Below are 23,268 nucleotides of genomic sequence, written 5' to 3'. Positions count from 1 at the left end.
CTCTGACGATGTAAGACTGGAAGGACGGACGGTTAGGGTCGTCTCCGTCGCACTTGAATATACAAGTTTAACTTGACTCATGCCAGATTATAGTGCTAAACCAGATTTCGAGTTTATTTTGCTTTATCTAGTCATATAATATTTTTTGAATGATGGAGGACGACTGCGTGTGCGAGTATGATTCGACCTGGGACACAGAGAGTGATGGAGACGACCCGGCTGGAGAGAGCCAGACCCGTCGTTCAAGTCAAGACAAAAACAAAACGTCTTGGACTTTAGTACGTGCAAGTAGTATTCAAAGCCAAACAATAATTTGCCTAAGGCCTATCAAGTCGGATAAGACGCAGCTTGCTAATTGCTTTTGCACTTGGCCAGCCGTTTGTCATTATTCCCACGACTAACGTTGGATAGCTAGCTAGCTTTCTGCTTCACTGCTGCAGGCTTGCTAACTAGATAGCTAGCCACTGACGTTAGCTGACATTTGATGGGCTCGAACGATGACCTGAAATTAGGAATGGTTATGTTTTAGTGGTTCGTTTGTTATTTAAAGTTAACATGATTACCGTTAAATTAATATTGTGAGCCCTCTTGCTGAAGGAGGAAATGGGTTAGCTTGGCCTAATGGAAGTTAACGTGGTGGCTAGGTTGAGGTTTGCTCGCTAATTAAGCTAGCTTTCTAACGACACATAAAAGCAGCCCTCTCAGACACTGACAACAACGAATGATAACGTTCCATCCTTTGCAGGCGCACTTCTGTTAAATCAGGATTAATCGACTCTTTTTCATAATGATATTCACCCATAATTTATACCCCAGTCAGACATTTGTGTTAACCCTAATTCACTCGTATTTCCATACAAACCTTTGCAGTGGCATCATACGCCTAGAAACATACGGGCAGCAAAAGACATGCAGAACTACAGACGAGGCTACCCAGTAAGTAAAACCTGCAAACACAAAACATCGTATCTCACAATTTAGAGTGACCTAATTATGGTGTTTGTCCTTTTTACAGAATCTTACAGATGACGAGTGCTCAGAAGACAAAATGAACAATTTGAAATTCTATCTCAATCAATTCCCCTCCGCTCCTGATGGTAACATTTAACTTTAATTTAAGGTATTTTCAATGTGTTGAAAAGTTCTGCGTGTAACGATGTGATGCATTTTTGCTTATTTTGGACAGATGTCTACATTGAATCATTTCATAAAGAATGGAAAACTGATTACAAGAGACTAGAGAGAGTTCACTCCTACATTCAGTGGTATGTATTGCTCAAGCCTTGTCGCATGCATTTGCTGTGTCCAATCTGAGGTCTCGAGGTTGATTAAAATTAATCTGGGTGCTCTAAATAAAATGAATGACAGGTTGTAGCCCGGGCAATAACCTAACTTTCATGCACTGGCCACAGTGCTTGATAAATCCATGAATATTCTTGCCACTTTAATTATTTCACTATACCAAAACATAGAAATCAACCTCCAAACAGTGTGGTCGCTTACTTTCCAAGTGCCTGGTGGAATAGACAAACTAATCAACCACAGTGAAAATTTACCATCATTTAACTGGTGGTTGCCTGGCTGGTCTTAATTTCCTACTGCTGGCTGTAGCAGTTCAGTCCAGTCTGTAATGTCAGCTGACCCTTCAATTGAGGTTTGACAGATGAACCAATTTGAGGTGACACCTCCACCTTCCTCCATTGATAATGTGTGGTGTCCCCTGAAAGACGGCCAGTTAACTGATTCAAGCTTCTAAGTATTATGAGGATATACTGTATGTTTAAGTTCATCAATAATCATAGGACTTTAAAGTTGTATGTGGTGTCTGTAGAATGTTTTTATGGGATGGATGTTGGGGTTGGCAACAATTCCCAAGAAGGACTGGAGTTTTGCTAAATTTACAACGGCTCAAAAGGAGAATGCTGTAGCTGCCAATATTTCAGAGGCTCTAACTGCACTGCATTTCTGTAGTTGGTGATGTGACATCATCATCATTGCATGCTCTGAGCATTGTCGAATAGTCAAAAACAAAAACTCTTATCAGTGTATAAGCTTCAGAGTGCCAATTCATCAGATGTTAATTGGTTTTGTGCTGTTTCTTTCTTGAATCCTCCATCGTTCGAAGGCTGTTTCCACTGCGAGAACCAGGGGTTAATTACATGGCTTCAGAACTCACCAAGAAGGAGATTGCGGTGAGTGGACAAGAGGAGACAGCTGGCCTTTAAATGAATAATCAGCCGAGCAATTAGTTATGCATCAAGGAGAAGTAAATAACAAACAAGGCTCTCAATGTGAACAGCAGAATTCTTAGATTCAAAGTCGTATTTTGTTTTGCATGGTCAGGTTTGAATTCAAAATATTTTGCTTCATAATTTTAATTGTATTCAAGCTGTTCATTCTGCTGTCCAGTTAAATATTTCTTCCACATTCAAAATCCATTTTACCTTGCTCCATCAGTCTAGTTATCTGAAGATATCCTGGAGGTATTGCCTGTAGGATTGTTAGTTAAACACAAAGGAATAGCACCATTTCACGTCTTCAATTTAAATAAACCAAATGCTTACAAGGAAGAACACAGCGGCCTCTGCAGAACGGCTACAGAGGGCAGCTGCAGCAAAGTCACAGCAGAGGATTGCTTAATTGTAGACCCCTTGCAATTTCTCCCACTCCTCTTCATTCCCCATCACAAGCCTTTTCACTACAAGCAACTAGTATGTAATAGAGATGCACCGACCAATCGGCCGCTGATCATAATTGGTCGATAGGCTTTCTAAATGGGATTGGTGATTGGCTGAGCACCATTGCAGCTGCCTGATCATGAAAGCCATCGAATGTATGAGGTAAAAAAAAAAAAAAAAATCCTACCAATATTTGATCAGAAACAATTAAATGTATTGGAAAAAGGGCATAGCCTGCAGTATGCTGCCTCAATGAAAACCTTTTTCATGCACTACAAGAGGTGAATAAACACCTCAGGCATCAGGCACACACTTACATGTAATGACTATATTTGGATAACAAATATGATTTATTTGCATGATTAGTCCCTCAATGTCATGCAGCCATAAAAACATGTTTAACACAGTGCTATATTGTGCTATATCATATTTTACTGTTTTCTTTTCATTCTACCTTGTGGCCTGTAGCTGTACCAACAGCTAACAGCTGGCTAACTAGAAATGTTATAAAATATTCAAATTCAAGAAAATTGATTTACTTGAATGAGCTTGAATTGAGCCATGGTCCTGTAATATGGTCAAGCAATTGGCACAAAAGTTAGGAATTGGCAACACTAGCAAATCTTCACCTTTTCTGTCAACAATACGTAAGGGACAGAACAAAAGTTAAGCATGATTCAACTGTGGCTGAACATGTGGGTTGTTGAGAGCGTAAATGTGAGTTGAACCTCTTCATAAATGCTGTGGATATGTTGTCCTGCAATGTTTCGTCTCATCCCCACTGTGTGTCCTCCTCAGGCCTTCAAGAAGAGCGATGAGGCCAAAAGGAGGCTGGTGGAGTCCTATGAACTCATGTTGGGCTTCTACGGCATCCAGTTGGTCAACAGAGAGACAGGTGAAGTGAAACGTGCTGAAAATTGGAAGGAGCGTTTTGGAAACCTTGAGCGGTAAGTTTCAAGTATTCTCATGTCAGTAACTTCCAAGATGTATATTTTCCTTAGTAATTTCAGCTACAACTCTTTTATCTCTCTCAGGAATATGCACAACAATCTGCGCATCACTCGCATCCTGAAGAGCCTCGGAGAGCTGGGCTTTGAGCACTATCAGGCCCCGCTTGTGCGCTTCTTTCTGGAAGAGACTCTGGTCAAGAAGAACCTTAGCAGTGTTAAACGCAGCGTGCTCGACTACTTCCTGTTTGCTGTGCTGGACAAGCAGAAGCGCCAAGAGCTTGTGCGCTTTGCCTACCTTAACTTTGAGCCGAAGGATAAGTTTGTGTGGTGCCCCAGAAAGATTCAGAAACAGTTCAAGAAAGCAGAGAAGAGATCTGAGGCTTTTGGGAATGGAGATGGAAGGGATGAAGTCTCTTCACGGGCTAAAGGCAAAGATGGAGAAGCAGGTGGAGCACAGAAAGAGGATGTGGGTGGACTGGATAATGTGGCAGAGGTTCAGAAAGGAACTGATAAAACAGCAAGTGGAGACAAAGACAAACTCTCTGAGGCTTCTTCTGAGTCAAAACCAGAAGCTGGGACAGTTGGAAACGGAAATACAGAGATTGAATCTGAGGATGAATTTTTGGAGAATGGAAATGGCTGTACTGATGATGACGTTGATGAAATGGACCAGTCGGCCAGTCCCGACACTGTGCCGGTGAAAGTTGAGACCAATGTGGAGGGGGAGCTCAAAGATACCAGCAAACCGAAGGACACCATCCAGGAACCAGTGGACATTACACAACCCGATGGGGACATAGAGTTAGAAAAACCACCGAAGAAGAAGAGGGAGGATAACAAGGGGCTGCCAGGCAACAGTCCTGCTGGAGACGTTGCCAACGGGCAGATGGAGGAAACGGTCGTTTCAAATAACAAAGCTGCTGGTCAAACAAGCCAGTCAGTGTCAACACCCCTTAAGACCAAGCCTGAAGGTTTTTCTAAACACTCGCCCTCTCTTTCCTCAGGAAGGGAGGAAAAAATCCCAAGAACTGACTTTAATCACGTGCCGGATAAAAAGGAAGAGGGAGAAACGACACAGGCAAATGTTTCAGCGACGAATGGGAACGGGGCACTGACGAGCACTGACAAATGTGTTGATGAACAGACAAATGGGAAGGACTCGGAGGCGATGGATGTGGAGTCAAACCCCTCAAGCTCAGACCAAAACGTGGGGAACTCATGAATATGGGGCTGTAGGGATTTGGATAGTGGGGAAAAATACGCTAATTGAGCATAAATTAAATGTAAGTGAAGGACAGAGTATGAGTTTAAAGAGTTTCTGGGCCTTATTTTTACTCCTTTCATGTTTAGATATTGATTCTTTTTACTTTTAAGAAGTATATGAATTCATGAACTCACAGGATGCAGGCCTGGATGTGACTGATTTTCTTTCTACATGGCTAATCCTACAATATTAAGGTAGTAATGACTAAGACTTTGTCAGCCGCTAGGACAATAAAACTGATATTTAATATCCCTACAGAGTACATTAAGCACTATTATGGTTAATTTAATACGTCAGTGAAACGCCGTTGTAAATGAAATGATTGATCTTTTTTTTTAATACCTCTACTTTCACAACTGAACGCAGTTTTTTTGCACTGAAAAATGAATAATTGGAAGAGCTGTTTTTAATGTCAGTTAAAAAAAACATTCTGAATTGGTTTGCATTTTTGCTGGACCCACTGTCAAATGGAATTAAGACTGAATGTCGTTCTAGTTCGTTTTGTTTCAAGAATGTTGCACAATTTGTATGTTTTGGTGCAGAGTTGGAAAGTTGACATTTGAACAATTGACAGCATTGCCAAAAATATGATAGACTGGTTGATTGTATGTATGTCTTCTTGGCAGTATTGAGATACGAAGCTTTGGCTGAAATTTTAAGTCTACTGTATGTTAATACTTTTTGAGACAGGAGTAGTTCATGGACATTTATGAGCCAGGGTGATTTATTGGTCTCGCTATTTATTGATGCATCTTTTTATATTTGCACTTAATTTTCGGTACTAATTGTTGAAGTTATCTTACATGCTTATGATATTTACATGACAAAATGGTAATAACATTACAATAGTGCTGAATTATTTACTTTTTATCATGTATTTCCCAACTAAATACCTGGCTATTGACACCGCAGAATAAAGTTCTACTATTTTCTGATGTTTTTAATGAAATTAGTCTATAATGCCTAAATCCCTTCCTAGTTTATTGAATTGCAATTCTCAGGAAAACACTGGTAGGTATCAGCTTTTGCTCCCTATTGCTGTGGCTGTGTTTTCTAGGTTTTCCCACCCCAGCAGCATGTAGTCACAAGTATCAGTCTTGTTTTTCAGTAAATGAATTGAGACTCAGTGAGTTGACGTCCCTCTCAAAGGTTGGAGCAACACTCACTAGAGGGGAGAGGAAAAAAGACGGATGAAACACAAATTGTTCACATCTCAGGATCAGTGTGGGGTTGCGGGTGTGATGTCCTTGCGGAGTCTACTTGTAATTAAAATGAAAATGAGGACAGTGAACACACAGCTCTGTTCAAGAGTTTGAGCTTGCTGCTTCTCGTCTTATTGTCCCGAGCAGCATCTGAGATCTACCCATTTCCTGTTGGATTGTCATAAATAAAATGTTGAAGAATTTTTGCTGGCTCATTTTCAGTTTGGGTTGAGTAGTTTCAAGTTGATTTGCCATTTACACTACTGCTTTTAGACTATAGCTTTGCATAAGTGGTTATGAGGAGGGCATACTTGTTTCAACCTGTTTTAACAAGACTAAATATATTAAATAATGCTTTTGGCTATTTTATCTTCACAATCACTGATGAGTAATGGATGGTATTTTAGATTTTTTTTATTTTAGATTATTTAGATTGATGCAGCTGAGATATTCATGGCTCTTAGGGGCACAAATAGTCACACTCCCAAGTCATTCCTTGTTAAACTGGGGCTAGTTGGATGGTGTAAGGCTGAGCTTCATGGTATGAACACTACCAAGCTGGAAATGCAGCCATGTACTTTCACCCATCCCACTATACTACTGCACACTTAACAAAAAAAGGGTTCATGCGCAAATGGTTCTGAATAGAAGCTGTAAAGAACCCTTCAAATATAATAAACTGTCAAATCAGACTGAAGAACCCTATGTGGTTCTTAAAAAGGTATTTTAATACTGCAGATTTAGGGCATTTCATGCATTCTTTAACAAATCAGATAATCAGTTGTTTGAGTCATCCTGCTTCTACAGAGAGCCTCCACCCTAACCAAAGAACCCTTGGAGAACCCTAACCTCTCTGTGTGTGGCTGCAGGGAAGACTGATCTTTTGATGGTCACTTTCTAATTGGTTAAAGCTCTACCACCCGCATATTATCACGAAATGTTTAGCTCAGCCCACTTTCTTGGGCTCCGAAATGGTTCCCCTCTGCTTGCTGTGTATCCCTCAGCAGTCCCACTCCTCTCCCTCCCTCACCCCTCTCTGCAGCACGCCAGACTGAGTTCAGCCCCTTCGGCTGGAGGCTCGGGTTTATCTGGAACCAAAGTGAAAGCCATTCAGGAGCTGCGCGCTGTGAGGTGAAGGAAGGCTCCGTTGCGGTACACCGGGGGGAGCGACCGAGGACAGGGAACCGGGGGCTTGACTGTTTTTTCCGCATAAACTCGGATTTGCAGGGGCGAGCGGGGAGTCATGGCGATGTTCTCTGCGCTTGGGGTGCTCTTGCTGTGCCAGCTTTTGACATCATCCTCAGCCCAGGTAGGCTTCAGCAGCTGCTGCATCCGTCCATCACATCTTCATGGCAACATGCGCGGCTTGTGGTGACATTTGGTGCTTATTCTTAACTTTTTGGAGCGTGTGTGTCTGTAGCCTGTGGATCACCAACTTGACAGTATCATTAAATCACTGGTGATGAAGGTGATGAGAGTCGTTCCCTTTTACATGACCTGCATGTTCCCTACCCTAAAACATCTGGCCTTTAGTGTTTCTGCTAGGCTACATAATGATTATTTGCTGTACGCTCTACACCTTTATCTTATTCATTTCATTTGCGCAATGATCGATGAATATATATGCCAGGTATTTTGTCTACCTGGCTCTATGATTTACTTTGATTTTTTTCAGCCATGGTGCACCATCACTATATCAGGTCATGTCATATCTAGGCCTAATTGTCTGCAGGTGGCTGTGAGTCTCGCAGTAGTTTCTGAAGTTGGGGTTATGTTTTCCCTGGACCTGTGGAATGCAAGGCTTGGAGATCAGTGGCAGGGCGCACAAAGCCACCTTTGTTCATTCAGACCCCGGTGCTGAGTCAAACGCAGGAGCTTATTTATTTCAAGTTCTCGGAGAAATAAGTTAATTTTATTTAGGTGATCCGTGAACTGCTGATTTATATGCTGTATGTTTTAGTTGGAAAGCTGTTTTAGCCTTCCTCTTGTGCGTAATGGCACATTTCAGCGTCTTTACGCGCGCGTCTTTGTATGACGTCCTTATCATGGATTTGATGTCCCATTAGCCTATAAAAAATGGAAACTTAGTAAACATCGTACTGCGCTTTTATTTATTTATGTATTTATTTATTTATTTTTATTTTCACACTTTTAGATGCCAAAATACACCAAACCGATTTTCTTGGCTTTCGGTTTCATCCAATCTTTATCAAACCATAAACTACACATTTCTGCTTCGGGAGAATTTGATTAATGGCTACTGAAATATCTTTTATACTCAGTGCGACTTGAATGATTTTGTTGGAACTCTGTGTTGCAGAGGCCCGGTCCCAGAGGACCCAGTGGGCCACCTGGACCCCCAGGGCCGGCGGGAAAGGATGGCACTGATGTGAGTTGATCAGACTCCAAAGGTTTCTATACTTGAGACTAACATGCCTTTGAGTGGAGCTTTTGCGCTGTTTTAGATTTAAAGGCCAATTAACCCAATTAGTAGATAAGCACCTTAAAAAGATTCAGTTGGCTCTTTATTCTTGAATAAGATCATTCTTTTTGTGGTAAGGTCTATAATAAATCCCTTGATTTCTTTTCCTTGTATTTTCTAAAAGAAAAAAAAAAAAATGTAAAAAAGACATTTTTGAGTTGCATATCAAGATCATCAAATTTAAAGTATATTTTGAAATCTACACCTTGTAACATATTAATATTAATAGTTTGTTAATTGGCCGACTCAGTTGCTCCACACTTATTTCATATCACATGACAAAATCAAAGTCCTACTCAGTTATCTGTGGTATGAAGTGTTTTCTTAGCCAACACATGTGGCTAAAATGTTTCCAGTTGTTTAGTTTTTATCACATTGACTCCTCCCACAGCATGTATAGCCCCTCCCCACAGGTATTTTATCATAGGTGTGAATGCCTCTGCCTCCCTCACATTGTCAGGTAGGCAGGGTTTTGGCTCGCAAGTAGGATGTGATGTATTTTACAAAACCCCAGTGAAGGTGAGAATAGGAATGCAAAACAGATACAGAACTTTATTTGTACAATTTGAAAGGGGAAATTGGATTATGTGAAAGTAAAGCAAAAAAACAAAACAAAACTTAAGTCACAAGGCACCTTCCTTTGGAAAGCTTATTTAAATCCTCATTTGGTTATTTATTGCCTCAACTTTTCTGTTACATGAAAATAAACAATATATATAAATAAAATTGTATCCAGAGCCAGGGAATCTGAGAGCATTTTTGTTGTAGTTATTTCTGTTACTCCAGCAAAGTAAGGCCAAGTCACACAGAGGGCCCATTCATACATTCCCCAACCCTATGAGAGCAGCTAGAGTTTCACCTCACACCTCCTCCCGGTCCCCTCCAGCCCCCAGTCCAAACCAAACTGGGGCTTTTATCATGTGACCAGTCGGCACTGGGTCCTTTTTGTACTGTTTGTTTTTCCCCGGTCAGTCCAGAAGCTAACCACAATGTCTTATGCAGAAGCAGATCGTAGACACACTGCCCCTTTTAATCCAATTTATAATTTATGATGTTTGCATTCCACTCTAAGGATGTGATTAATCTGAATGAGGAAAAGTTGTTTCTATAATTAAACGTTAACCATGTCTGTGGTAGATATTGTAAGTCTATTGGCCAATGTGGCAGTCATATCTCAGAGAGCTTTGTTTGAATAATCCCAATATAGTGTAGAGTGTTCTAGATGTACCAAAAAATGACCTTTGAAAATGAATGAAATGCACATTATTTACTTCTGTTACATTTTTCATCTCATTAACAGGGCAATCCCGGCCCTGCTGGACTTCCAGGGAAATCAGTGAGTATGCCAATAGCTTTTTTTTTTACCTGCATTTCATGATGTTCAGATAAGGAAAGGAGTACAAAACAATTGCTCAGTTGGTTAAATAACTGATTCAGTATAAGATCTTTCATGAATCTCTATCTTTGCAGGGTCCCAAAGGTAAAGCAGGAATACCAGGAGGACTAGGAAAGCCCGGCCTGCCAGGACTTCCAGGAGTGGATGTAAGTGACCAACAGAGAGAGAGAGAGACACACACACACACACACACACAGACAATTCTCACGCAAACACCAACACTCAACCTTTGTCTTTGCCAAGGAATGTCAGGGCTGCTTTCTCCCGCTATGCCCAAATCAAATGTCTCTGCCTTGAAATTCAAATACCCAAACAACATTGCTTGAAATCTTGCCATATGAAGATATAAACTGACATTACATCATAGTGGTTTTCAATCCTGGGCCTCTGGACCCAGAGTCCTGCTGGTTTTCGTTCTAGCCATCTAACCAGGGAGTGTTTTACATCTGGGATGTGCGTTGAATACAATTAACTGCTTGATAAGATAGAAAACCGGCAGTACTGGGTACTGAGGATGAGGATTGCAAACCATTGTCATAGACTCTATATTATAGACTGTAGATAGAGTTTACAACAGTATCATGGCAGAATGTGAGGCAATGATGTTTGACTGTTATATTTCCTCCTCAGGGTTTGACAGGTCCTGATGGTCCTGCTGGGAAGGACGGTCCTACAGGAGAAGCAGTAAGTGTGTGTTAGTCTTGTGGTCTCCCTGGGATACCGAGGGTGCTCTCCAGGATACACCCCACTGAGTTTCATGACCTCTTCTTAAAGACAGACCCCGTTAGACTCATTAATCAACCAGCTGTAGCCAAGCACAAACAAAGATGCAAGAGCACACATACAGTATATGCAAACATACTGTCAATTTGAGTGCTGTGGTGCAGAGATCTTGGGTGGGGTCACACAGGGCCAAGGTCCGTGTTTCCTCTGTCGGCCTGGATTCATCAAAGCGGCTGGGCTCTTGGTGGGAATGTTTTTAATGAGGGATCGGGTGACGCTGAATCGGATTTATCTACTGCTGGCTGCTGCTTCCTTAATCCCGCCCGGAATGCGCTCTGCTTCCCACCAATCTGTGAGACTGTAGGAGATGGCGATCTGTTGCCCCAACGCTGAGCGAAACAGGTATTATCCTCCGAGTGATACAAGAGAGACAGAGAATTACAACACGCATAGCATCAAAGCACTGCTACATCTTAGGATGAAGCAGGCGGCTCAACAGGGCCGGGAACGAAGACTTATAAATCATGCATTAAATATGAGCTATTACAGCATTAGGAATAAAGATTCTGGGATCTCAGCTGTGAGGCTGCAAAGGCACTGTCAAGACAGATAAACTTCCCTGCAATTCAACTAATTAGCCAACCTAATGAGGAAGCATGCGTCAGCCAATGTCCCTAATTACTCGGATTACCACTGTTATGACTGGCTCACAAACCTGTCTGAGATTTCTGCTGAGCAGAAATGCACAGACAAGCAGGATCAAACTGGTGGAATTTGAGAAGTAGCAGGAGCTAATTCGCCATAGTGTAATCAGCTCTGCCTCTTCTACATGCCGACATACAGTGATGATAACTATCCACTGTCACAACAGGATAAGGTTGTTTTTATTCTGATTTTTAGACACATCTGCTGCATATTATTTCTAGGTAATAGGACCATTTTAAGCCTCCTCACACATCTGTGTGTTTATGATTTGTGTACCAGTGTCGCCTCTCGTCTAGTTTGCACAGTGAGGAATGCAAAGGAGAAGTGTGACACCACTATGTTAGGCCTGTCTCTTGGGGTCTTCTGTCCTCACACCACACAGACACTCCAAATACAGCTGAGGGGGGGAAGAGTCGCAAATTAGGGGTGAGTTGAGTATTAGAGGAGGAGGAGAAATGGTAATGGGGGGTTAAGAGGAAAAGAGGAAAGGGAAAGGAAATAACTTACAAGACAGTTTGAGGGAAACCGTAGTTTAATAATTTATTCGTGGGACAAATTGTGTAGGACTAATTATTTTGTGACAGAAATAATTGCTATAATATGTAAACTAATTGAAGGTGGGGAAGGGAATAAGAAGGCATACATAGAATAAGTATCTTATCATAAAAAATACCGGAAAATGCCCTCTTGCACCAACAATACAAAGCACATCAAATATTTTAGAATTATAGATGCTCAAACTGTACCAGCAATTGGAGCCATTGATTTTGAAAATAAATCATAAAATTAGTTGATATCCTTGTAGTTGCCAAGATATAATCATTTTCTTGTACTTTTCCCATCTTAGTATTTTTAATATTTAGTTGCAAATCATTTCTAATTTTCCACTTTCTTTTGATGGCAGGAAAAGCTAGGTCCAAGCAATCAAATATATCAGAAAGTTGCTTTTGTGAAAAATTGGAAGGATTGTTTGGCAAAAGAAAAAAAAAAACAAGTCTACAATATGACCAGTTCCAAGCCCATTTCATTGGACTCAGTGATGTAAAATGAATTGCAGTACATAGCAAAAACATCTGTGTGTCTCTTACTGTCTCTCAAGTGACAAGCATTTGTGTCCAGCAGCACACACCACACACAAACACATGCAAACACACAGCTTTACAATAATAAAGAGCTGGTTGAATGGCGACCCTCTTTAGTGGGATAAACATGAACACAAACAGAACACAAACTGTCACTCAAGCTTAATGATGATGGTTTTGTTCATTGATTTCATTGGTTGAAATGGAATTAGAGATAATTGCCTCTTCTCCCCATTTATTATGATTTACAGTAAATACTGTCTCCACATTTCCTCTGCACAAAAGCACATCAAGCAGAGTTGATGTGAATGTGCATGTAAACATATGGCAATCATGCATAATTGAGTGCAAAATATCAGATATACTGTATGTTGTGTTTGTATAATATGGAACAGAGAACCAAAATGTTTTCCCATTCATTTTGGATTAGGTTGTGTTCTACCAGATTTGCTCGCCCTGCTCATACTCTTGGGCCAAATGAGAGCATCTCCATTTAAAGACTACTATAAATGTTTTTTAAGATAACAACCCTGAAAATCAGTCACAAAAGGAAAATCGGAATTTCCTTGCAGTCATATATGGATACGCGTATGATCATTCTAATATGTAACTAAGTTTTGTGCCTTCAAGGTCTCACGGTTTATTTTGATGAAATGATGTTATCTGAGAGGTTGACTGTGCCTTTTTGTCTGCTTGTTGACAGGGTGAACCTGGACCTGCTGGGCCACCTGGACCTGCTGTAAGTAGCCCCACATACTGTGTAACATCACACAGATAAACAGCAGTTACTTCATATGATCAATTAACTGTCCTCCAATATGTAACCACTTCACTCTGACTATCGAACATCATTGCCAGCCTAAGACTGCTCATTCCTAGATATTCCTAGTGCTTTTCACACTGTACCTTTTCGTACTGCACTAGTTAATCTAGTGCCAAGAGAGTTAACTTCTATAATTCTATTCCTGTTAAGTCATGACTAACTCAGCTCCAAGCAGACATTTGCCCAGGAATACACTGTTTATAGATCTAGAGTTCACAGCAATGACCTGTGACAGACTTTCAAAGCATCTACAGTATAAAACAGTATTAGATCATGCAGTGGACTTTGACAATGTGAGCAAATCTTATCGTCCATGGTGTTTGTGACTTAATTTGTCTTCCCCTGTCTTCCGTAGGGCAGAGGGAGACCAGGAGCTGCAGTGAGTACAGAGCATTAGCTTAACTGTTTATGCATATTATTGTTGTGCATTTGGATGTGTGTGAGTGAGAGAGCGAAAGAGAGAAAGAGACAGAGAGCTTTATTTGTATCATTTTTGAATACCACCATCTTTTGTGTGTATCTTGGGGGAGTGTGCTTGAGTATATACACTGTTATATTCCAGATTGTGTGCTACATCTACATATGCACTGTGATTTCTTGCACATACCCAGTTTCTTGTGATTGCAGGGGCTACCCGGAACCAATGGGTTGCCAGGCGGAGTCGGGCCACAGGGCCCCGTGGTGAGTATCTATCTAACCTTCCCAATTACACTGCCTGTCATCCTCATGGAAGAGTTATATCCACTCATTCCAAATCGGATAATCTAATAATTCTTGATGCTGTATACTCGATTCAGCACACAATTGGCCATGGGAAATTTCATCGTCTTATCATTCTCTTACTTCATCATGTGAATAGAGAATGACAACGAAATCCATACATAAGCCTCTGCAGCAGTAACAGTATTACTGAGGAAGTCTCACTGATCCAATAGTCATTATAACTCTCAGCTCTACCAGAATCTGCAGGTGCATGTTTGGCCTAAATTTCCATGCAATGTAGAAAAGTGAGAGGACAAGAATAACCACTGGAGAGGAAGAGGACTTAAATATGTGGACTGGCCTAGTGTTTCTGCTTTAGGAGAGTGGAGTGGGGAGAGTCTCCCCCAGGGAGAACCAGGACTGATTGTAGTGACTGTAACCAGCTGATCTCAGCTAGGACTGTTGTCAGGGACACTGATGAGATGTTAAGTGGAACAGACAGATGTGATCGGCTCTGACTCTGATATGATGAGGGAAGATGTGATGTCAGTGGAGGGATTTAGGATTGTATTTGGTTTTTATTCATCATGAAGTTTGAATTTTGCTGTATGCATTGTCTAAATGGCATTTGGTTCCAATATGACTAGAATTATTTTAAGTGACAAGATGCTGAAGATGCTCCTCTATCCCTTTATCAGGGTGCTGAGGGTCCTGCAGGACTTCCTGGACCTCCTGGCCCTGATGGACTCCCAGTAAGTGCAACCTATCATCATTTTACACTTGTTATCTGTATTGAGGTTAAAGTTCACTCGCGTCATTGGTCATGCTGATACAATGCAGTCATACACTTTTCCACTGCCACCCAGTGGACCTCTTGTTGAATAACTACACTATAAATTCAAAGAGGCACCCTGCCGGCTGAGAAAATGGATATACATCGCCTCTCCACCCAAATGACCCTGCACTGAACCAAGGATGCATTATGCATTCATATTATTTGAATCTCCCTTAATCTCTTGCTCTTTTGTTATCCCTCGCTCTGTAAGGGTCTTCCTGGCGCTCTTCCTGATGGCAGCGGTGACCTTCTGGTAAGTTTTCAGTAATCCTCTCTCATCCACCATGTTATGCACCGGCTGGAGCTTTGTAGCTGCAGTAAACTGAAGATATGTCCTCTGCATCCAGTGTCCACTGGACCTCAGTGTTTTGTCTCTGTCTCCTACAGTGTCCTGCAATCTGCCCTCCTGGCCCCTCTGGTCCTCCTGGGATGCCAGGGTTCAAGGTGAGAACAGTTGTTATTGTTGTTGTGTTTATGATTTGTTTTGGAATGCACACCCCTCAATATGTCCCCGGGAATATGCACCATTCAATTATTTTACCCACACTCACTATTGTCCTCAGTACATCTCCCTTCGCTCTAATGTCTGTATTCACGTCTGCCCCCTTTCTTTATCTTTTTGTTCATGTAGGGTCACACTGGGCATAAAGGAGACAAGGGAGAACCTGGAAAAGATGGAGAGAAGGTGAGTTCATTATACGCCACAAAGTAACCATAATGTGGTTAGATAAGGCTTAAACAAATCCATGCAGTGCAAAGTAGTTTTATTAACTGCTCATTTTTCCACCACTCTATTTTGATTCTGTACCATGTCTCCTGTCCTGTCTTCTAGGGAGACTCTGGTCCACCTGGCCCACCAGGTATTCCAGGCACTGTGGGTCTGCAGGTGAGTCACATAAACAGAATTCAGACATATTTCACAATATGTTGTTTGACTACCGTTATTTCATCTGTTGGCTGCACATCAATGTTGCCCACTGGCATCTTCAATACACCGTATGCTGGGTATCTTTGGGGAATTGTTAAATAATCCTAGTGGCTTTTGATGTTTGAAAGTGGTTTCACAATGCTCTGATGCTGTTTCAGGGCCCACGTGGTCTAAGGGGGCTGCAGGGCCCCATGGGAGCTGTAGGAGACAGAGTAAGCAACATCACAAATTTTTACTCGCTCAATTTCTCAGTAACAATTCAGACATTTAAGTTGTCTTCATATGTTTCCTCGCTGTTCTGCTGTGATTTAATACTCTGTTTCTGTCTAGGGCCTGCCTGGTTTCAGAGGTAAACCCGGTATTGCCGGCATCATTGGAAAGACAGTGAGTCTCTCCTTGTTTGTAACACACTCTGAATAAGGACCATGTTGGTAGTAGTTCATAGCAAGAACAGACCACTGGTCCCATCAATGAATAGCTGTGTGTGTTTCATCTGATGCTTCCAGGGTGACGCTGGAGAGAAAGGACCACAGGGATTCAGAGGACCCAAAGGAGAAATTGTAAGTAAATGACTTTCCACATAGTCACACTAACAGAATATTGTCATCCTTGAGTATTAGTTTCACAAGTATTTTTAAGAAATAAAATACAGTCATGCCTTAAAGATGTTAAATTCCTTCTGTTGTGCTGGTAACATGACCGAATCACTGTCCCTTCCAACAGGGTAAAATTGGTCCCAAAGGAGCTCCTGGTGGAGCAGGACCCAAAGGGGAACCTGTAAGTGCCTGTTTGAAAATTTCAGGATTTGTTTTTTAAATATACTATATCATATATATCACAAATTATGCCACCTGTCATGTCCATGAGCATCATACTTGGTGTCTTCCACAGGGTATTCCTGGCAGAGATGGCAAAGATGGTACACAGGGATTGGACGGTGAGAAGGTAAGGTACACCTTCTCCTCCCAGCATGCTCATTGCTTACATCAGTCGTAACTCAACAGTGAAAGCGTGACTGATGTCAGTGCTGGTGTTGTCTTTGTTGGTAGGGTGATGCCGGACGCTCCGGGGTCCCCGGAGAGAAAGGACCCAACGGCCTTCCTGTAAGTATTCCAGACGAGGCTTGAGTGTGTCCTGTCCCCTCTGGTACTGTCCCACCAATAGATAACAAGGAAATTCTATAATTCACATATTACCTTGACTCTCCATACTAAGTACTGATCTATTTAAGTGGTTAAGACAGAAATTCCATGGAGCCACTGTCATATTCATTATCAGCATCTTTCCCTTCTTTCACGTCCTAAAAGTCAGTCCTAATTGCTGTATTGTAGGAATATTACCTCACTGCAGTCATTGTATTTTTCTCTTCCAGGGTCTTCAAGGAAAGGCTGGTACGAAGGGATCTAAAGGAGCAGTTGTGAGTATAACAAAGCAATAGAAAGCCTATCAAACTTGAACCTTATAGATACGATTAGGACCATGGAGGGCAAACTCTTTTGTTTTACCTTCTCTCACACCAGGGTGATGTAGGGAAGATGGGAGAGACCGGACCCTCTGGAGAGCCAGGTATTCCTGTATGTATCTGATGGGCTTCTGGGGAAATACTGGGTTACAGTCTCTCTATTATGTCAATTAACTCAACATGGGACTTGGTTTACAATGTTGCGTCCAGTCTATGAGCGCTACTGACCTCTCTACACCATCTTCTGTCTCCTCCCACAGGGTGACATCGGGATCCCAGGAGAGAGGGGCATTGCAGGACCCAGAGGAGTCGCTGTAAGTTGTCATGGTTACAGGTATACAGTACATGTAAAACAGACATGTGCATTCTCTGTTGTTGAGAAGCATAGGAATTACTAGAGTATGTAGTTGATACAGAACCTATAAGAATAGTCTGTCTCCTTTTTGGGCCAAATTATTAGCCATCCATCGATTAAGTTTAACCGATTCACAGATATTACCAAACTATTTATAGGTCTGACAGTCTCATTGGCAAAAGACAAGCAAAGGAAACAGGCTTAAGCTGAGGCTGTCTCCATTGCCAACACGTTAAAGTGTAATATTCTAATTAGCCTTGTGAATATTTGAATGCATAATAATTGGAAAAGGACGTGGATGGAAAGCACCCACATTATAGAACCCAAAACTCTCTAATAACACATCACCAAGCAATTAAAAATGAGGACAAAATTGAAATAGCAGAATAAGAAACTATTGTAAACTATTGGCCTGCAGGATATGCTGACAGTTGGAAGGGGAAGAGACTGTGCTACAAGTAGTAGGAGTATGGCTGCTGATCCAGTGGCTTGCTAAGGTGAAGCTGTAGTAGTAATGCAGGGCCAGGGGTGAGAGCAGGTATTCATAAAGGAGGGTTTCATAGACAGAGAGGTCTTTGTTTTTCACTTCAGACCCTGCAGTGAGGGGGGGGGGGGAAGGACACAACAGCAGTGCTACAGCCAGGCGGAACGTCCTCTTCCATGCTGGGCAGAGATTCACTTTCAAAGGATTCCTCAGTAGAATAAGATAGGAATTAACCGCTATCACACACTACACCACCTAATGCATCATACATCACACAGCCGCCATGTCCATTTCAAAGAGACATATACTCAGTTTTTGGAAGATGTAATAACACTGAAATGTTAGCAAGAAAACAGAGAGGGGAAGTCTGGTAAATGTCTAGGTCTTATGTGTTTTGTATTACTACTGTATGCTCTTTCTACTGGATTGGCATGATGATGTCTGTTTCCAACAGGGGGGCATTGGACCAGCGGGCAACATTGGGCGTCAAGGAGTGAAAGGCTTCCAGGTCAGTTGCATGACATCATCAAATCATTAAGTTTTCATTCCAATATCAATGAACATATTGGCTGTCATTGTATGATGTTGCCCGTCTATGTCATTTCCTGCAGGGGGTAAAAGGGGCTCTCGGGGATCCAGGTCTTCCAGGTCCTACTGGTATCCGTGGAGGATTTGGTGAAAGGGTGAGTTCGATGTCTGTGTTTATATGAAATGTCTGCTGGGGCCAAGGATACTCAGCGTCCAGTGACATCCAGTGTTATCCAAGGATCTCAGTACAACTCATAACACTCACAATCTCTTCAAAAGGCCTCTCCTTGAAATTCAAATCTAGAGCTTTGACAAATAACTGCGCACCACACACACACACACACACACACACACGCACACAATAAAAACAATGAAACACACACACACACACACACATATACACACATATACAAAACAATGAAACACACACACACACACACAAACAAACACGCACACAGAGCCAGCAGGGATATGCAGCTCATCCAGGTCTAATCATGGGAAGGTCTGTCAATAACCGGGGCATCCCACCTCAGTCTCAGTGGTGTGTACTCAAACTGTACCCAGGAGAGGGCTGGCGAACAAAGTGGCCTCCTGTTCAGAATCTGGGGACAGAACAAAGCCGGTCTTTATACAGCTGCTGGTCCCCCTCAAGCAGCCCACCTCACTTCCCTTCATCCCCCTTCCATCTCCCACTGCCTGCGTTCCACAAAGCCACGGGCATTCGCTACCCCTAACTATACTGGCTCTCCTTCATTCAGTTTTCACCATCTCTCGCTCTCTCTTTCACCCTTGCAGGGTCCAGTCGGAGCTTCTGGCCCTAAAGGAGACATGGTAAGGATCTGTGTCACTGAATTTTTCCATCAAAGTTCAGGCTGGCCAAATTTTAATCTGACTCCCACTGAAAGCCCTGGTATAGTCTAGTCTCATATAGTATATAAGGGAGAATGGAAAGAATTGTTTTGGTATACTGTATAGGCATTTTTTGTATTCATGTCTTCCATAGGGACACTTATGTTACTATTTTATGATATAAGTAATTGATTTTTAGTCAAGCACTCAGATCTCTTGTATTTCCTGTTCAGGGTGTGGCAGGGAGCGATGGTTTACCAGGAGAGAATGGAGAACCTGTAAGTCTTTTCCTAATTTCATATGCTCAGACAATATCCAAAGACAAATAGTAGCCTCCTAGTGACCTATAGACTAACTATGTTACCAGTAATTAGTATACTCATATACTGTAACGTGTAATATTCTGTATGGGCAAATCATACCTTTAACTTAAGTCAATTTCCTCATTTTCAGGGTCCATTTGGACCAGTTGGCCAAAAAGGAGAGGTGAGTTATATCATTTTATTTCATTCAAACTTTGCAGTGAGGCCTTGTCACTTGTGTTTCCTCTGCAACAAGTTTACAATGTTTTTATACCACTATCCATGTGGATGGAGGTGGTTCTATAAAGAGAGGAGCCCACTTGATAATCTTAATGACATACCCACTCTCACCCATCCCCTCTGTCCTCTAATCTCCAGACCAGTTTTCTAGGTGCTTCTCCAAAGGATAAAGGATAGTCACATCAGGTGCTGTTTATGGGTAAAAGTCTAATTATCGGCAGTAGTTCACTCCAAATTTCCTCTGCATCTGCTCCCTCACTACCCATTAAAAACTGCCGCCTGGCTCCGAGCTCGTGCCCACTTGTCAGACTCCTTGCACATGATTCTACCTCACATTCCAGGTTTAAGAGGATTAATTAGTGAGAGGTAGGCTGTTGCTGCTTTAGCTTTATTGGCCCGTTCACCGCTCATCGCCACAAGGGAAAGACAAGTTAAGCTGCAGCACAATTAATGTAATTAGAGACACAGCACTGATGGGCCTCACTAACTCTCAGTCTCACTGATTTACTGTTGGTGTGTTCATTAGAGTAATTATCAAGCAACAAGACGCCATATGAATCCTCCCACTCCAGTTCTCAAGGGACTGAGTTTGTTCCTTGTTTGGTATATAGTAATGATCAAATCAGAGGCTTATGGACTTATTTTTTTTTTCAGATTTGGAAGAAGTGGATTTTTTAATTCTAGTAAAAGGTCACGGGTTATTCATCTGATTATTCTGTTAGATCACTTTTGTTGTTGTTGGTCATAGGCAGGTAAACCCGGTGAGCTGGGACCTAAGGGTGTGGTCGGGCCACAAGGAGAGCTCGGTGCGAGAGGGGCCCCAGGAAAACCAGGACTAATGGGCTTCCAGGGTGAACAGGGTCTGCCTGGAATTGCAGGAAAGACCGGCGTACCTGTGAGTGCTTTTGTTGACTCTGTACATAACAACACAGGGCAAACCTGTAGAATGTCTCTGATACACTGAAACATATTAACTAGCTATTGGGAGCTGTTGTATTTTTTAATAAACCTCATGAATGAGCATGCATTTTGAAAATATCTTCTGCACTTGTGTTTCAGGGTAAACTTGCAAGTGAACAGCACATCAGAGAGCTGTGTGGCTCAATGATCGATGGTGAAGATCTTAACCTTAATTGTCAATCATTCACTCAGGTGGTTTCATGACCCGAACGGTAAACTGACTAGGAATCTTTTCTCTCTCAGATCAGATTGCACAGCTGGCTGCTAACCTAAGAAGACCCCTGGCTCCCGGTGTGGTGGGCCGCCCCGGCCCTGCTGGGCGTCCAGGAAAGCCAGGTGTTGCCGGCTCTATTGGGCATCCTGGTTCCCGTGGACCACCAGGATACAGAGGGCTGCCGGGAGACCTGGGAGACCCCGGTCCCAGAGGTAAGAAAAGAGACATCTGTATCGATTTTTGAAGGTCTTCTCTTGGTAGGAGCACTGAAAATCTTCTTCCATCAATCAATGCCTGACTTCAGAACTGTACAACATAAAGCATTCCGTTTCCACAACAGGTGATGTTGGTGAGCAGGGTGACAAGGGACCCATTGGCAAAGCCATTGAAGGGCCAGTTGGAGACCAAGGATACCAAGGTATGTAGCCTGATACAATATACTCTTGTGTTTGGAAAAGGAATAGTAATATTAAAGATCAAGAACAAGTTTTAAAACAATACCTTGTTTTCCTGCCAGTTTAAAAGTGATTTTACTGCAACCACTGTGGGATAATTTGTATTAACATATTCAAACACCAAACTACCATAGCAAACTACCTGACTGTCCACAACAAGGCACGATACTGTTGGATGCATTATGCAACTTCAATGGATTAAATATTTTATAACCCTGCTGTGCCCACAGGTCTTCCAGGAGTTCATGGAATTGCTAAAGACGGGCGTGATGGATCTCCAGGAGATCCGGGTGAGCCTGGAGAGGCAGGCAGGGTAGGTAGGACTGGACACCAGGGATCCCCTGGAATCTGTGACACTTCAGCCTGCCAGGGGACAGCAGCCGCCGGGAAATCCTCCAACCCCAAAAACCATTAAACATTACTTCCTGCAACCTGACACCATCCACCCCTGGGAGGAGGGGTGACAACGGAGGAAGGAGGACAGGAGGAAAGGAGGAAAGAGAGACAGATCACAAAAATGTCCTCTTTATATAAATAATACATCTATCACAGGATGAGAAGAGTAACATCAAAAGATGTGATATTTTGAGAGGAATAGAGGAACATCCCAGGAGTGACAGAAACATCAGAGCAACTAAGAGACTAATAATCAAGATGAGATCCATAAATGAAGTGGACAGCAGCAGTGAAAAGAGTGCAAGAGAACAACTGCATTACTCCAAATACCATCACAGATAAGACTTGACTTAAAGCTGGAAAAATGTAGGCAATTCTTTTTCTGAGTCCTTTGTGTGTAAAAACGTTGTACATGTTGTTTCCATGCCCCCATTATCTTGGTTAACATCCCCCTGGCAGATAGCGCTCTTAGCACAACTGTCATTGTCTTTGAAGTGAATGTGCCCGCATCATGGTCCTTTAATGTAAATCACAGGTGTTACCTCACGATACAAGCTTACACAATGTAAAATATGGAGATAGGTACCAGAGGCCAAAAGCAAGTCTCAAGGAGCTGAGTATGTACTGTAACAGGAATTAAACAACAAATACCCAAGTGCCGACAAATTGTGTATATTAATGCAAAAACCTTTTAAAACTTTTGATAGTCTTTTTTTACAGCTTGTGAATTTGTTTGTTCTTCAGGATTTTTTTTCCATATTTTTATTTACGTCTGAAGTTGATAAAGGTCTCCCTTGTAAGTAAGACATAAGAATTAAAAACCAAATGAAAGTTGTGGATGGAGAAATCAGACATTGTAACTAGAAGAATCAATTTGTGTGTCTTTTTTTCAATTCTGCAATGACAACATCCACTATGTACTACCGGTGCTGTAACTATTAAATATACATGACTTTAAATACTATTTATTATTTGTGGGTGACTGTTGTATGTACAGTAAGATGCTACAGCGTCATGTTGTAAGAAAGAACAAATAAAGCCACTTTTCAGTAAAACATTACTCTTTTCTACATATCAAATTAACAAACTGCATTTTCCTATAATATAATGAACACTTTGCAAGTCAAGTAGTCTCTTGAATTTACAAAGTAGCAAAACTCATTCCCATAAAAATCTTAAATGACAGATAATAAATATAATCAAGAATAAAACAGATTTTCAATATAGACACCAGACAAACTGAACAATACACA

General features: G+C 41.8%; 2 protein-coding genes across 2 annotated transcripts; both read left to right on the top strand.

Moving 5' to 3' along the window:
• The first annotated feature begins 10 nt into the window (after positions 1-10).
• On the top strand, positions 11-6,397 carry LOC139652058 (opioid growth factor receptor-like protein 1). The gene is made up of 7 exons (XM_071528996.1): positions 11-278; positions 871-936; positions 1,016-1,097; positions 1,187-1,265; positions 2,126-2,192; positions 3,477-3,625; positions 3,713-6,397. Exons 1-7 carry the CDS (start codon positions 150-152, stop codon positions 4,848-4,850), a joined length of 1,710 nt encoding a protein of 569 aa, XP_071385097.1. The 5' UTR covers positions 11-149; the 3' UTR covers positions 4,851-6,397.
• A 748-nt stretch (positions 6,398-7,145) lies between these two features.
• On the top strand, positions 7,146-23,052 carry col9a3 (collagen, type IX, alpha 3). Its single transcript, XM_071528995.1, has 32 exons — positions 7,146-7,403; positions 8,415-8,483; positions 9,877-9,912; positions 10,047-10,118; positions 10,603-10,656; positions 13,186-13,221; positions 13,661-13,684; positions 13,933-13,986; positions 14,706-14,759; positions 15,054-15,095; positions 15,230-15,286; positions 15,474-15,527; positions 15,675-15,728; positions 15,929-15,982; positions 16,101-16,154; positions 16,277-16,330; positions 16,494-16,547; positions 16,662-16,715; positions 16,820-16,873; positions 17,143-17,187; positions 17,291-17,344; positions 17,493-17,546; positions 18,526-18,579; positions 18,683-18,754; positions 19,395-19,430; positions 19,682-19,726; positions 19,902-19,934; positions 20,739-20,885; positions 21,050-21,104; positions 21,194-21,376; positions 21,505-21,582; positions 21,850-23,052. Exons 1-32 carry the CDS (start codon positions 7,338-7,340, stop codon positions 22,032-22,034), a joined length of 2,037 nt encoding a protein of 678 aa, XP_071385096.1. The 5' UTR covers positions 7,146-7,337; the 3' UTR covers positions 22,035-23,052.
• The last annotated feature ends 216 nt before the right edge of the window (positions 23,053-23,268 follow it).

Source organism: Centroberyx affinis, unplaced genomic scaffold (genome assembly GCF_046629955.1).
Source record: "Centroberyx affinis isolate AG114_WGS23_722 - 3 ecotype Tasmania unplaced genomic scaffold, CSIRO-AGI_Caff_v1 ptg001751l_1, whole genome shotgun sequence".
NCBI lineage: Eukaryota > Metazoa > Chordata > Actinopteri > Beryciformes > Berycidae > Centroberyx > Centroberyx affinis.
This window is presented reverse-complemented; position numbering and strand designations above follow the sequence as displayed.